This window comes from Macaca mulatta, chromosome 20 (assembly GCF_049350105.2).
Source record: "Macaca mulatta isolate MMU2019108-1 chromosome 20, T2T-MMU8v2.0, whole genome shotgun sequence".
NCBI classification, from domain to species: domain Eukaryota; kingdom Metazoa; phylum Chordata; class Mammalia; order Primates; family Cercopithecidae; genus Macaca; species Macaca mulatta.
Window position 1 is genome coordinate 65,366,668 of NC_133425.1, and position 16,769 is coordinate 65,383,436.

General features: G+C 48.3%; 1 protein-coding gene across 2 annotated transcripts; it reads right to left on the reverse strand.

Annotated features, from left to right (window-relative positions):
- Nucleotides 1–666: 666 nt before the first annotated feature.
- On the reverse strand, nt 667–14,166 carry NOB1 (NIN1 (RPN12) binding protein 1 homolog). Of its 2 annotated transcripts, NM_001258197.1 has the most exon segments (9): nt 668–1,396; nt 3,632–3,776; nt 6,962–7,059; nt 7,646–7,846; nt 7,941–8,066; nt 8,284–8,355; nt 10,884–11,014; nt 13,835–13,967; nt 14,089–14,161. In NM_001258197.1, coding segments are annotated over 9 exon segments (1,239 nt in total). In that variant the 5' UTR covers nt 14,152–14,161; the 3' UTR covers nt 668–1,126.
- Between the last annotated feature and the right edge of the window lie 2,603 nt (nt 14,167–16,769).

A 16,769-nucleotide genomic window follows, 5' to 3' on the forward strand; every position in this document is an offset into this window, starting at 1 on the left:
TACTAGAAAGAAAAAAGAAGAAAAAAAACTTAGGCACGGTGGCACTTGCCTGTAATCCCAGCTACTCGGGAGGCTGAGACAGGAGAATCTCTTGAGCCAGAGAGGCGGAGGCTGCAGTGAGCTGAGACTGAGCCATAGTACTCCAGCCTGGCAGCAGAACGAGACTGTCTCAAAAAAAAAAAAAAAAAGCACAGATGGACTAAGTTGTTATCTTGGTCTAGCCACTCACAGGCTGTGTCACTTACCTCTTGTAGCTCAGGACTTGCTTGAAATAACAGCAGCCATACCCTGTACTAACGTTCTATGGATTAAATGGGCTAATGTAGAGTAAGTAGTTAACAAGTTTGTTTCATAGCTCTTCGCAATGGAACAGTAGGCAGCTGAAGAAAGAACTGATACGGGGTGATTATCAGTGCTGTCATGTTACATAATAGTAATGTACCAACGTGATATTTCTTGAATTTGCTAACTCTACTGTGGTTATGTAAAAGAATATCCTTTTCCTAGACGGCTCATACTTTGTGACTGACTGTGTGTACAGAAAAAGATGAGGCAGAACCGCAGGGAATCCAGGTGAAAGGCCGTCAGGGAGCTCACCACATTGCACCTTCCAGACTAATGGAAACCATTCTCAAAAAAAGAAGAGGTTAAACGAAAAGAAAGAAATGGTAGTTCTTAGTTTTATTATAACCTTGTATTTTCTGGCAAAAAGATAAATCTAAATGCATGATCTCTGGGCACACAGCTCAAGCGTCAGCCTCGAGATGACCTAAGCAGCAAAAATTTGGCCTATTTAATAAAAATGCACAGGCGCTTGCAGCCGCATTTACTAGAAAAATATTATCCTTTGGAAATTCCTTTCTCGAAGATTGGCTCCAGGGCGCTGTTCTGTTTGTATCCAATTCCCTTTCCTTGGCAGGCAGCCAGGTGCTCCAGACGCTCACAGGCCATGGGACAGCCCAGTTCCCTGCAGACCCAGCAGGGCATGGCGGGGCAGAGCTGCACTGTGAAGCCCACCTGTTATTTCCATCGGGTGGTCCTGGAGATGACACGGCTGGGGAAATGGGACACCGGACCTCCACAGTGGCCAGAACACCCATCCAGTTTGCCTGCGGGAACTCGCACTTCACCTTTTCTTCACAAACTTCTTTCTGGAAGCGTTGGGATTCAAGCGTCTCCGCCCAGCTCCCAAGGTGCTGTCCCGGACCTGCAGGGTAGCTGAGCGGCTGGAGACGTCGTTCTCCACAAAGGGCGACACCCCGGCGACGTAGTCAGGGGCGAACACGTTGGTTTTCTGCCTGGCCTTTCGGGAGAGTCGCAGCTGAGGGAAGCGCTGATCCTCGGTGAGGTGGGGGTTGACGGCGTATTTGCCCCCTTTGGGAGTGGGAAGCGAGTACTGGAAATAAGACAAGGAAGGGCCATTAGAAGAAGGGGAGCCACAGTCACACAAGGCACAGCCGACCTTGCAGATCCTGGTGCAGGCAGATGACAGCGGGTGGTAACTGACTGCCTACCATGTACTACGTGGGACATGCCGCCACCTCCCACCTGATTCCCACCTCAATTCACACATGAAAGACCGAGCACGGTATTTTGACTACGTACCTTCAGCTAAAGACAATACAGAAACAGAAATACAAAACATTCCAGTGTGTATTTATACACACGTGTATATATTTCCTAGCTCTGTCCATTGGAGCCAAGACGCAATGATACCCCAGGACAAGAGACACACCCAGTCTCCAGATCTTTACTTCTAAAAACCCTCCTGCATAAAAAACCAGAGCTCCTGAGAGAAATGGCAGATTCTGGCGCACAGGCGGGAGACGGCTGAGAGGCCGGGAACTTCTTGTTACGCCAGAAAGTTGTGTTGAAAGAGTACCTGGGATCTGTCAAAAGAACACAGGCTCCCACTGGCCACAGGTTGGCACAATGCGAGGCTCAAAATGACAGTGACAGATCACAACCTGTAGACTATAACACAGATCCACAAGACCACACTCATAGAAATCAATACATGGGAATAAAAGGAAAGTTCCTCCTTACAGTAGAATACCAGGCCATAAACATGGAAGGAATGACAAAAAATCACCATTTGGCAATCATCACTCTAATAACTGTTTCAGGCAACTTTAGTTAAGTTCAACGAGAAATAATATATACATAGTCTCAGTCTCTTTCTACAAATTAAGTATTATAAATAACTTTACAGGGGATGAAGGTAGCAGAAGCCACTGAACCAAGTGATCAAGGTTAGTATCACCAGTACATTATACAACTAATTATTTACCCACTGAAATGAAGTCCTGAGAAGGACACAGCAGGATCACTTCCGGGGTGTTCCTGCCAAAACTGCACAGCCCCAATCTAATCCAATCCCGAGGAAACACCAGACTCGCCCAAGGGGAGGGACATTCTACAAAGGAACGGGCTCATAGTTTTCAAAAGCATCAGGGTCATCTAAGACAAAAGACTGAGAAAGGACCCCAGACGAAAAAAGACGAGATGACAAAATGCAGCGTGTCACTCTAGACTGGATTCTCCACCCAAAAAATCTCCTTTTGTCAGGAAGTTTGTAGAACAACTGGTAAAATCTGGATTTGGGTTTGCAGATTACACAGTGGTATTGCAGCAATGCTGATTTCTTGATTTAGATAAAGTCCTTGTTTCAAGGCAAAAGGGCATTATGTGCATAATTTACTCTAAAATGGTTCAGGAAAAAAATACGTACATGTATAAAGAGAAAGCAGATGTGGGTACATGATTAACCCTGGGAAATCCAGGTGACGGGTAAACAGGAATTGCTGGCCGAGTGCAGTGCCTGACACCTGTAATCCCAGCACTTTGGGAGGCTGAGGTGGGCAAATCACCGGAGGTCAAGAGTTGGGGACCATCCTGGCCAACATGGCAAAACTGTCTCTACTAAAAATAAAAAAAATTAGCCAGGCACGGTGGTGTGCGCCTGTAATCCCAGCTACTTGGGAGGCTGAGGCAGAAGAATCGCTTGAACCCAGGAGGTGGAGTTTCAGTGAGCCAAGATGGCGCCACTGCACTCCAGCCTGGGCGACAGTGAGGCCCTGCCTCAAACAACAAAAAACCCCCAGGAATTGTTTATACTGTCTTTACAACTTTTCTGTAAGTTGAAAATTATTTCAAAATTGAAAGGTTTTCATGCATGCGTGGCTATTTTACTGTTGGGAGAGGCCAGTGCCACTCATGACGCTCATTTGTCCTCCAATCCTTCCCTCCCGGTTCTCTGTTGGCAGCTGCTGCGCATGTAACCCATCAGGCCCTCTCTTCTGTGCTGTGCTTTCCACACCTGTTCCTCTCTGCACCATGGGTGTCCCGAGACCCTGCCCATCCTTCAAGTCCTGCACAAATCTAACCTCTGCCTTACTCCACATGAGCTCCCGCTTCGTGAGCCACCACTGCCGCCTTTCACAGCTACTGCCCGAATGACCGGTCGCTTCTCAGGAGATGGCATGTGTGCATTCTCCCTGCTCCGTCTTGGTACCTAGGTCCCAGGCTTTCAATCCCTGATCTTGCAGAAATGACTAGACTGCTTTTCTTTTGTCCTTTCTGTTCTTTTCGACTCGGGCGTGGGGAGGGGACTGGGAGAGGTGCCACTCACCCGGAGGCCGCGGGGGTTCAGCACCTTGGGGTTGCGGGAGAAGTGCATGTGCAGGGCGCCGTCGTCGCTGACGGTCACGGACACTTTCTTCAGAGTCTTGTTCCCACAGTGAGCACAGAACACTCGGCTCATGTCAGACGTTGTCCTGGGAGACACAAAAGGAGACGATCTGCGCCAAAGCCACAGGCAGCAAACGCCGCCCCAGAGTACAAGGTGGATCCCAGGCCTCAGTAGAAGAAACATGGAAGGGCTGAATCGCACCACACATGTCACAAAGATGGAGGCCACTGAAGCTGTCAGCAAAGGGTCGCTGCATCCCTCTGAGGGACAGATAAACCACAGGAGGGCGGGTAAGGAAGCGTGCCAGCAAGCAGGATGCAGTTAGGTGAATCCCGAACCCTTCCTACACACCGCCGGGCTCTGTTCTGTAGGGTTCACGTCACTAGTCCTGGGAGGATGGCACCATCTCTATTTTCCAAATGGGGAAACTGAGGCAAGTTAAGGCAGCTTGCTCAAGGTCACCCAGCTGGTCCATGGCAGATAAACCCAGGCAGTCTGGCTCCAGAATCAATGCCCTTCACATCACGGCACTTTCTCGAGGGGCACCTCGTCACACCACGAGCTACCTTCTCTCCAAATGGCAGCCTGGGTGGTAACTCGGGAGCAGCTCTGGAGGCGGCAGAGCGTATTAATGAGACAGGAAACACACTGCCATGGTTGAACGAAGCCCAGGTGCTGAGGACAGACCCAAGGCCTCCCCCGCCTACGTGCTCTAAGCCCTGTGGACAGTGGACCCTGGACAGGAGGAAGTTGCTGCTGCCAACGGCAAAGCAGTGGCCCTGGTCCCTGTTCTTCTGGAGTTCTCCATCAGTTCCCAATGGTCAAGACACAAGAGCTGGGTGGAATAGCTGGAGAAGCCAAATGCCTTACCCGAAGTCTCTTGTGAGTGAACTAAGCACCGCGTAACAAGTGTTGGGACCTAATTATTTTGTACAGCAAACTGTGCAGTCACGGGGCTAATCTGACAAGAATGAAGAACATTCCAAGTGTTTCTAAGAATTGAGTGTTAATCTGGTGAATTTAGTGCTTTTGTAACAAAGGATGTTGGAGAAAATGGAATTTTATGAAGCCAGGAGCTTTACTGTCATGAGCCTGAAACAGCAAAATGACATGAAGCTTCAGAGGAAGGTGCGGGCCACTCTGAGGAGCGGCAGAGCCACACTGGCTGGCGGGGCTGGGCCCCAAGCCTGAGTGCTGGATTATGCTCAGGCCTTCAGGGAATGAGGCTTCACACAGGCAACTCCCCGCCCAGTGGAAGAGCTGGGGACCCAGAGAGGCACCTTTGATGATTCATAAAGTTCCTCATGGGCCTCTACAAGGGCACCACCAGATGGATCTACATGATACCCCCAGACCCAGCCTGAGCCTGCAGAGTGGCAGATGCCACCCTAGAGTAGGTCCCAGGCCACATTCCACCAGCAAGGCTGCAGCAGAGGCTCTTCCACGCCAACCAGGCGGTCTCCAGGGTCCCAGAGGCCTCCCTACAGAACACCAGCCCTCACCACAGGAACCATCTCAAGAGTCAGAAAAGCAAAGAGAGGTCAGTGGTCAAGAAACTAACAGTTCACCCGACAGGCACGCTGCTTATGTACCGGATACCACAGAGTCCTTGACACGACTGTCTTCCTAGTTCCTCACAACCACCTTCTCAATCTTATTAACAATCTGATAGGGCCGGGTGTGGTGGCTCATGCCTGCAATCCCAGTTCTTTGCAAGGCCGAGGCAGGCACATCACTTGAGCTCAGGCATTTCAGATCAACCTAGCCAACATAGTGAAACCCTGTCACTACTAAAAATACAAAAAGTTAGCCAGATGTGGTGGTGGGTGCCTATAGTCCCAGCTACTTAGGAGGCTGGGGCAGGAGGATCACTTGAACCCAGGGGGCAGAGATTGCAGTGAGCCTATACTGTGCCACTGAACTCCAGGCAACAGAGTGAGACTGTCTCAGAAAAAACCAAAACAAACAAAAATACGAAGCCGGGCGCAGTGGCTCACGCCTGTAATCCCACCACTGTGGGAGGCTGAGGCGGGCGGATCAGAGGTCAGGAGATCAAGACCATCCTGGCTACCACGGTGAAACCCGCCTCTACTAAAAATACAAAAAATTAGCCAGGCGTGGTGGCATGTGCCTCTAGTCCCGGCTACTCAGAGGCTGAGGCAGGAGAATTGCTTGAACCTGGGAGGCAGAGATTGCAGTGAGCCGAGATGGCGCCACTGCACTCCAGGCTGGGCAACAAGAGGGAAACTATCTCAAAAAAGAAAAAAAAAAAAAGAATCTGAGAGGTGGATGGCTCACGCCTATAATCCCACCACTTTAGGAGGACAAGATAAGAGGATTGCTTGAGGCCAGGAGTTAAAGACCAGCCAGGGCAACATAGTGAGACCTCATCTCAAAGAAAAGAATCTGAAGCACAAAGAAGTGAATCAGCTTTTGCAAAATCACCCTGGCAGCAGGACACAGAATCTGGATTTGAACCCATGTACACTTCTTTTTGTAAACAGAAAATCTCTCATGTATAAAGCAGACAAAACACGATAAACCCCCATGTATCCATCACCCCCCCCCCACGCCCCGCTTCAAAAACTATCAATTCACGGCCAATCTTATTTCCTCTCCACCCCCACCCACTCCTTCTACTTGTGGATTATGTCAAAGCAAATCCCAGACATTCCAAGGACAGACATTTCAGTATGTGCCGCTAAAGAATGAGGCTCACTGTTCCAGAACCCATGTCCCTAACCTCATGCCACTGAGAGAAGGTGGGAGGCCCCTGGCAACCTCTGTCCCCAAGTTCTCGGCGCCCAGGTGGAGACAGAACCCAGGCCCCAGAGGAATGACAAGGTGGAAGAAACATACATTAACGTAGGGCACTCTTTAAATAAGTCTGTAGAAGAAACAGGAAGAGTGGGCTGGGTGCGGTGGCTCACACCTGTAATCCCAGCACTTTGGGAGGCTGAGGTGGATGGATCATTTGAGGTCAGGAATTTGAGACCAGCCTGACCAACATGGTGAAACCCCACCTCTACTAAAAACACACAGAAATTAAATTAGCCGGGTGCAGTGGTATGTGCCTCTAGTCCCAGCTACTTGAGAAGCTGAGGCAGGAGAATCACTTGAACCCAGAAGGCAGAGGTTGCAATCTCAGAGTGAGCTGAGATTGTGCGACTGCACTCCAGCCTGGGCTACAGAGCGAGACTGTGTCTCAAAACAAAAAAAGAAACTGTGTGTTCCACAGAGGGCACCAGGGCCAGGTCACCAGCTACGTACTTGAAACAGCCGTGGCAGCGCAAGATGTAGCTCCGGGCCTCGCGAATCAGCATGCCGTTCACCGCCAGCACGTGCAGCCCCATCTGCAGCAGAACATTCTACAACCACAAGTTAAAGAAGAACTCAATTTTCTTGTCATCAATTTTCTTTTCACATCAATTTTGTAATCACAGTTATGGGAACTTCACAAACCCTGCGTTGCCCATATTCCTTGGCTTTTGTGAAGGAAACTCAGCCTGGGGATGCCTCTCAAGATGTGTAAACGAGGACGAAGACTCAGATGTCTTTCTAACACTGTCCTGGAGCCTGTGTTTGTCATTTTCCATGACCTGTCATTAGCAAGCTCTCTCAATGGACATTTTATTTTGTCTGGGGCAAATATACTCATTGCTGGCTGAAAACTGTCTCTCCCTGTCTTAAGAATCTGAATGACCACATGACATTATATACACTGAAGAAAAAAAAATAGTAAACATTAAACATTTAATGTACTATACAAATGTTGTCATCATATCACGATTGTCTAGCCTCTAAGCAAAACTAAAAATCACCAAGGGCACAGGCGGTTTCCAGAACCAGGGAAACAAGTGCTGCGCAGCACCAGCTCCGTGTACATCTGTGCAGCTCGGTAGGACCACTGCCGATGACGTGTGTGACACGTGGGCTCAGGCCCACCCTACCCACCTGCATGGCGAAGTCTGTGGTCACGCAGCCAACCCGCACGTCCTTGGGGACGTCACATTGCTCCAGCTCCTGCTGGATCTGCTTGATGTTATTGGGGGTTATCCAGCCACCCCCGTCGTCATCGCTGTCATCTTTTCTGTCTTCAAACCCGTTTTCTGCCTCCTCCTCCTCCTCGCTTGGAACATCCTCACTTCTGTCAATCTGAAACATCAACAGACCTTTCAAACTCCCAGCCCACAGGAGCAGTGGGGGAGACGTTGAGCTGTCGTCCGAAGACCAAAAGTCAAGGCCTCACCAGCAGCTCCTGCAGTTCATGATCAATGCTGGGCAGAGGGTTTCTCCAGAACATGAAGGAACTAAATTCCAGGTTCTCAGGCTCACAAGCTGGGTGTCCTTTCTCTGCTTCTTGCGGGGATTTAGGCTGAAATCAAAAGAAACAATTTTAAAACCTGAAAATCCATCTGTAGCCTTTCAGGTTACAGATGAAATCACATATGACAAACAAGTCAGATCAGACACGGCTGGACAAACTATGTTATTGGTCCATGTAAATTTAGTTCACTGTGAACACATAACTTACAGAAATGTGACATGTTTCAGAAAAGAACATGAAGAGCCTAGCTTGTCTAAGAAATTACCTTGGAGGGCAGATGGAAACCAGAAATGTGCAGAGGTGTTTCTGGGTGCTGAATCGATGAGCTCACTTTAACCTTTAAAAAAACAAAAAACATATTTTACCTCTTGTTATCAAAGTTAAAGATACCCAGTTTTTTTTTTTTTTTTTTTGGCTGGGCGCAGTGGCTCATGCCTGTAATCCCAGCACTTTGGGAGGCCAAGGTGGGTGGATCACCTGAGGTCAGGAATTGGAGACCAGCCTGGCCAACATGGCGAAACCCTGTGTCTACTAAAAATACAAAAAATTAGCCGGGTGAGTGCAGTGAGCCGAGATCACGCCACTGCACTCCAGCCTGGGCGACAAGAGCGAGACTCTGTCTTAAAAAAAAAAAAAAGATATCCTTTTTTTTTTTTTGAGATAGGGTCTTGCTCTATCACCCAGGCTGGAAGGCAGTGGCACAATCTCGGCTCACTGAAACCTCCGACTCCCAGGTTCAAGCAATTCTCATGCCTCAGCCTCCCAAGTAGCTGGGATTACAGGCGTGTGCCACCATGCCCCACTGATTTTTGTATTTTTTAGTAGAAATGGGGTTTCGCCATGTTGGTCAGGCTGGTCTCAAACTCCCAGCCTCAAGTGATCTGCCCATCTCAGCCTCCCAAAGTGCTGGGATTACACACATGAGCCACCGTGCCTGGCTGACATCCAATGTTTAAAAAAATCACAGAATAAAAATGAAAAAATAGCTGGGTGCAGTGGCCGAGGTAGGAGGATTGTTTTGGGCCAGGAGTTTGAGACCAGCCTGGACAAAAGTGACACCCTATCTCTATAAACAAATTTTAAAATTAGCCAGGCATGGTGGTGTACACCTATAGTTCCAGCTACTTGGGAGGCCGAGGTAGGAGGACTGCTTGTGCTCAGGAGTTTGATGCTGCAGTGAGCTGTGATCAGCGCCACTGTACTCTAGCCTAGGTGATAGCAGGATCCTGTCTCATTAAAAAACAAACAAAAAACAAGTGTGGTAGTTCATTCCTGTAATCTCAGCATTTTGGGAGGCCAAGGTGGGGGGATGGCTTGAGCCCAGGAGTTTGAGATCAGCCTAGGCAACACAGTGAGACCCCATCTCTCTTAAAAAAAAATTTGAAGGTAGTTTCAACTAGTGCAAAAATAGGAGTCCACCATAGTTTTGGTGACTTTAGGCAGAGAAGATTAAGCAATTGTTTGTCAACACTATTGAAAATGAACTATTATTAGGTTAAACTTTTTGGCTTCTAAAATCTTCTGGCTTAGAAATAGACAATGGGCACAGGCACAAATTTATCAGTCTCTTCAACCTAGCCATACTGGGTAAGACCCTAAAAGCACAACAGGAGTCAGAGTTTTGAAGGAAGCAAAGGTTTGAAAAAACACTTGCACATACTTAGTGTTCCTTCTTTTTTACCTCCAGAAAACTCTCTTTTTTTGAGATAGGGTCTCACTGTCACCCAGGCTGGAGTGCAGTGGTGTGATCACAACTCACTGCAGCCTCAATCTCCTGTGCCCAGGTGATCCTCCTGCCTCAGCCTCTCAAGTAGCTGGGACTAAAGGTGCACACCACCATGCCTGGATAGCCTTTTTTTTTTGGTAGAGATGGGGTTGCCCAGGCTGGTCTCTAATGCCTAGGCTCAAGTGATGCTCCTGCCTTGGCCTCCCAAAGCCCTGGGATTATAGGCATAAGCCATAGCACCTGGCCAGAAAGAATTGTGTTTTTTAAAAAATTATTATATACAGATATATAGATTTTTATTCTTTTTGCATTTTCCAAACTTAAACCTTTCCCCAAAACCTAAAGATCAAAAGAGACTAATCAGGAGGCTAAGGTGGAAGGATCACTTGAGCCCAGGAGTTCTGAGACCAGCCTGGGCAACACAGGTAGACCCTGGATGAAGGGGGAAAAAAAAAGGGACTGAAACACATTTGCCAATTGTAATGTATGAACCTCAAACTCTTAACATTTACAGAATAACTGAGGAATGTGAATGCTGACTGGATATTTGATAACAGGCATTACTATTAATTTTGTGTAGGTGTAATGATGGCTTTAAAGTTGAGAGTCTTGATCTTTAGAGACATACCAAGAAATAACTATCAGTGAAATACTACACAATGTCTGAGTTTAAAATACTCAGGGCTGAGGCCTGGCACACTGGCTCATGCCTATAATCCCAGCACTTTGGGAGGCTGAGGTGGGCGCATCACCTGAGGTCAGGAGTTCGAGACCAGCCTGACCAACATGGCGAAACCCCGTCTCTACTAAAAGTACAAAAGTTAGCTGGGCCTGGTGGTGGGCACCTGTAATCCCACCAACTACTCAGGAGGCTGAGGCAAGAGAATCGCTGGAGGTGGAAATTGCAGTGAGCTGAGATCACGCCATTATACGGCAGCCTGGGCAACAGAGCAAGACTCCATCTCAAAAAAAAAAAAGTACTCAGGACTGTGGATCAGTGTAGATGAATACAGACTAGCTATGAGATAACTGGAGGGGGATGATGGGGACCCTGGGTCCATTACACTAGTCCTTCTACTTTTGTGTATCTGATCGTTCCCACAATATAAAGCTTCTAAAAACCTATCCTCTTGATTTACCTTCTGTGGTTCCTGTTTTAGGTGAGACACTCCAACAAACTCTGCTTCCAGCTGGTATGTGAGCGCAAGCACTTGGATGTCCGTGGCAGACAGGCTGGGGTAGTCTCCTGTTTTCTTTGAAAACTCAGTCACTGTAAACAACAGATTTCCATCTTCAGTTAGAGGCAAAAAGCCATATGACCTTGGATAACCAGTGGAAGTATCAAAATGATTTAGAACACATCAAAACAATGGAAGTATCAAAACAATTTAGAAAGGATCACTGTGTCATGAAAAGTCTTAACACTTTCATCCATTTTCTGACCTTTCCCTACACGCAGTTGAGAAATTTGTATTCTCCACCACCAAGACTCATGCCAGTTAGGTTTACTGTAACACCCTTATCAAATGCAGAGGAAGGAGCAGAAAGTTGGCTGGGGCAGGGTGTGGTGGCTCACACCTGTAATCCCAACACTTTGAGAGGCTGAGGTGGGCAGATCACTTGAGGTCAGGAGATCAGCCTGGCCAACATGGTGAAACCTGTCTACTAAACATACAAAAATTATTTGGGTGTGGTAGCAGGGGCTTGTAATCCCAGCTAGTCGGGAGGCTGAGGCAGGAGAATCGTTTGAACCTGGGAGGCAGAGGTTGCAGTGAATCAAGATTGTGCCACTGCACTCCAGCCTGGGTGACAGAGTGAGACTCCTTTTAAAAAAAAAAGAAAGTTGGGGTGCGGTGGCTCATGCCTCACCATGGGAGGCTGAGGTGGATAGATCACTTGAGGTCAGGAGTTCGAGACCCACCTGGCCAACATGGTGAAACCCCTTCTCTTCTCAAAATACAAAAATTAGCCAGGCATGGTGGCACGTGCCTATAATCCCAGCTACTCGGGAGGCTGAGGCAGGAGAATTGCTGAAACCCGGGAGGTGGAGGCTGCAGTGAGCCAAGATCGTGCCACTGCACTCCAGCCTGGGCAACACAGCCAGACTCCATCTCAAAAAAAAAAAAAAAAGTTTCAGATTTAGAAGCATTCTGGATTTCAGATCCAGGATGCTCAACTTGTAATTGTAGTAGTCTATGAGGAAACAAAAAGCACTTGCTTAATGCATAATAAATGTCAGCTGTTCGACTGCTGTTATTCTCCAGTCATCCATAATAAACATTTAAAATTTCCTACTTTGGGAGGCCTAGGCGGGTGGATCACGAGGTCAGCAGATGACACCATCCTGGCCAAATAGTGGCCGAGACGGTGAAACTCTGTTTCTACTAAAAATACAAAAAAAATTAGCCGGGCAGGGTGGCGGGCGCCTGTAGTCCCAGCTACTCGGGAGGCTGAGGCAGAATGGCGTTGAACCCGGGAGGCGGAGTTTGCATGAGCGGAGATCGCGTCACTGCACTCCAGCCTGGGTGATAGAGCAAGACCCCATCTTGGGGGAAAAAAAAAATTTCCTGAAACAGGCCGGGCGCGGTGGCTCAAGCCTGTAATCCCAGCACTTTGGGAGGCCGAGACGGGCGGATCACGAGGTCAGGAGATCGAGACCATCCTGGCTAACACGGTGAAACCCCGTCTCTACTAAAAAATACAAAAAAAAAACTAGCCGGGCGAGGTGGCGGGCGCCTGTAGTCCCAGCTACTCGGGAGGCTGAGGCAGGAGAATGGCGGGAACCCGGGAGGCGGAGCTTGCAGTGAGCTGAGATCCGGCCACTGCACTCCAGCCTGGGCGACAGAGCGAGACTCCGTCTCAAAAAAAAAAAAAAATTTTTCCTGAAATTAACAGAGAGATATCTCCTAATACACTGGTACAAGGAACACTAGGTATACTGCTCTTATTTCCTAAAAAACAGACATTAGCAGCAACTACAATTTACTGTCCACTTACTGTGCACTAGGCACTGCATTAAAAGCTTTACGTGTTAATTCATTTCATCCTTTGCCAATCTTCAGAAGTACTATTAGTATTTCCTGGGAAAGATTTAGTAAGTTGGCAAAGATCACAGAGCTACTAAGTTGGTGGAGAAAATCGTAGAAATCACAGAGGAGGTAACATCATCTCCACTATCAGCCTCTAACCTCTAAAACACTTCCAAACACTGAGGGGCCTTTCTTGGGTATCACCTTGATTCCCAACAAGAGAACAACGCTGACTCCTAAGCCAAGAGACAATTGTTTAATTTTGTTTATTTTTTATTTTTTTTTGAGACGGAGTCTCGCTCTGTCGCCCAGGCTGGAGTACAGTGGCGCGATCTCGACTCACTGCAACCTCCACCTCCGGGTTCAAGCAATTCTCCTGCCTCAGCCTCCCGAGAAGCTGGGATTACAGGAGCACGCCACCACGCCCAACTAATTTTGCATTTCTAGTAGAGACGGGGGTTTCCCCATGTTGGCCAGGCTGGTCTCGAACTCCTGACCTCAGGTGATCCGTTCGCCTCCGCCTCCTAAAGTGCTGGGATTACAGGCCGTAAGCCGCCGCGCCCAGTTTAATTTTCTTTCACATTTAATACAATGCCTTAAAAGCACTCCCTTTTTAAAGCTCTGTCAGGTGCAGATCTTTATATCCAGTTATCAGCCTAAGCTACTGAAAAGAAATGTACAAGAGTAGTAGCAAGAGATCAAAGCTCTTATTTTAAATCCAAATAAATTTATTGCGTGTCTGCAAAGTGTTTAACACTGTGCTGACTGCCATATTCCTCAGTTCATGCTCACAGCAACCTTGGAGACAGATACAATTATTATTCCCATTTTGCAGATGAGGTAAACGAGGCCCAAATTTGAATGTTATGCCCGAGGGCATACAGCTAGTTACTGGCTGACTCCAGACCCAGGAAGCCTGTCTCCTACCACTATCTCCTAGGAAGTGCTGGCTCTAAATCTACTGCTCTGATAAGGCAGCTAGACCCCAACTCGCACCCAAGTGGGTGTCATCTGCGCCCGGGACCCCGGCTTCCCATCAATGCTGGGGCAGAGGCACTCACCCAGCCGCACGTATTCCGGTAAGGGCTCCTTGAACCGCAGCTCGTAGGGCAGCACAGCGAGCCGCCTGCGTGTGGCCTTGTCCCGAATCTCAGTGACCACCTCCCGGATGGTGTAAATGTTCTTCCCGATGTCCTGCGGACAGAACGCCCCAGCTCAGACCCGCCCGCACCAAGTAACGCTCCGCCCGACTCCACGCACTCCCAGAGGGGCGGTCAACCCAGATCTTTCTTGTCCCGCAGGGAGCTCCCCGTACCTGCAGAGCCGCATCCCGCAGGAAAGCCCCAGCGTCCGCCACAACGTGCTCCACTGGAGCCATGTTGGCGGCGTGAGCAGGGAACGCGCATGCGCACGGAGCTTGCGCCTGCTCCTCTGTCCGAGTCTGGGCCTCTGGGAACCAGGAAGAGCAGCCACGATTTGGCTGCGCCTCCTGGCGGCCGCGCCAGCACCTCCCGGCTTTACCCGCGCGCATGTGCAGCGACACCGCCCACACACTCAGAGAAGTGTGGGCGGGGTCAAACCTTGGGGGACACCTGGGAAATCCGCTTCAGCATCTAGAGCTTAGCGCCTTCTTTACCTTTGAAGATAAAACCTGCCAGGTGTAGTGGTGCGCGCCTAGAGTCCCAGCTATTAAGAAGGCTGAGGCGAAAGGATCGCCTGAGCCCAGGAATGTGAGACCAGCCTGGGCAACATAGCAAGACCCTCATCTCTTCAATAAATAAATAAATGTAAAACCTGTATATATTCCTATGATTAAAAGTCAATCAATACAGATTACCTAATTTCGTTATCACAGCAAAGTGCTGCATAACAGGCTTGAGCCACCGTAGTTACAGTAGTTTTATAAATGAGACTAATACAGGGTTTAATGTACAAAGACAGGACTGTATCTCCTTGAAAGTTAATCTCTTGGATTTGGAGTGGTACTAGAAAAAGTAGAGACTAAGTGTCCAACCTATTTATTTATTTATTTACTGTCGCCCAGGCTGGAGTGCAATGGTGCAATCTTGGCTCACTGCAACCTCCACCTCCCGGGTTTAAGCAATTCTCCTGCCTCAGGTTCCGGAGTACCTGGGATTACCCACACCAGCCACCATGCCCGGCGAATTTTTTTTTTTTTTTTTTTTTTTTTTTTGTGGTTTTCGTAGAGATGGGGTTTCACCAGGTTGGCCAGGTGGGTTTCGAACTGCTGACCTCAGGTAATCCACCTGCCTCTGCCTCCCAAAGTGCTGGGATTACAGGCGTGAGCCTCCATGTCCCACCAGTCAATTTAATTAATATGCATTATAGAATCCATACAAATTCGAAGACCCAAAAATAACAGAATAATTAGTACAAGTCTTTGAGGCTAATTATGTCATTAGTATTAATTTTAATCAATGGTGATTAAACTGAGCCTTCATTCAACTTGTCCAGAACATCAGTCAAGAATGTCGATTTAAAATGTTCTTGGAGGCTGGGTGCATTGACTCACGCCTGTAATCTGAGCACTTTGGAAGGCCAAGGTGGGTGGATCACCTGAGGTCAGGAGTTTGAGACCAACCTGGCCAACATGGTGAAACCCCATCTCTACTAAAAACACAAAAATTAGCCAGGTGTGGTGGTGGGTGCCTGTAGTCCCAGCTACTGGGGAGGCTGAGGCAGGAGAATTGCTTGAACCTGGGAGGCAGAGGTTGCAGTGAGCTGAGATCAAGCCACTGCACTCCTGCCTGGGCTACAAGAGTGAAACTCTGTCTCAAATAAATAAATAAATAAATAGTTATTGGGCAGGCACAGCGGCATTCACCTGTAGTCTCAGCAACTTGGGAGGCTGAAGCAAGAAGACTGCTTGAAGCTGGGAGTTCGAGCCCAGCCGAAGCAACCTATCCAGACCCATCTCTTAAAGAAAAACTTCTCTGCCAGGCGTGGTGGTTCATGTCTGTAATCCCAGCACTTTGGGAGGCCAAGGCGGGCGGATCATTTGAAGTCAGGAGTTTGAGACCAGACTGGTCAACATGTGGAAACCCTGTCTCTATGAAAAATGCAAAAGTTATCCAGGCATGGTGGTACATGCCTGTAATCCCAGCTACTGGGGAGGATGAGGCAGGAGAATCCCATGAACCGGGAAGGCGGAGGTTGCAGTCAGCTGAGATAGCACCACTGCACTCCAGCCTTGGCGAAAGAGCGAGACTCCATCTCAATTAAAAAAAAAAAAAAAAAATGCCTATCATCCATCTACCTACCTACCTACCTACCTACCTACCTACCTACCTACCTACCTACCTACCTATCTACCTACTTACCTGGATTGTAATTCGTTAAGCTGTCTGTGCCCTGTAGATTAAGGGAATGAGATTGGATTAGTGTGGAGGGGGGTTTTATGGATCCAAGCAGGAGTTTTTAAGCTTTTGTACTTTTACGTCACAAGGCGGAGATGTTTGTGGTTCTGGATCTTAGAGCAGTGCCTGCACATAATAGGCATAAGGTTGCCAGGAAATAGAAATACAGATACTCAATTCAATTTGATCTTCAGATAATCAACAAATACTTTTTTAGTATAAATATATCCCATTCTGTACTTGGGACATACATATTACACTGCTGTTTATCTGAAATTCAAATTTAAGTGGGTGTCCTGTACTTTATCTGGCAACCCTACTAAAGAGCTCAATTAAGTATTTGTTGACTTAATAGACTGAAGGTCTCGTTTCACCTGTAAAATGGGGCTAGTACCTGCCCCTGCCTCCATAAGGTTGATGGGCAGAGTAAATGGCACTCAGTGAGTCCTCAATTTATTTGACTGCCCGGGACCATCCGGTGAGCAGAAAGCCCTTCCACTTTCAAATGCAAAGACGCTAAAAATGCCTCCTCGAGGCCATAAGTGCCCAGGCCAGGCCTAGGTTGCCCGCACCTGCGAGCCTGGCCAGCCTCTTCCGGGTCAGGTGACCGCGCGCGGTC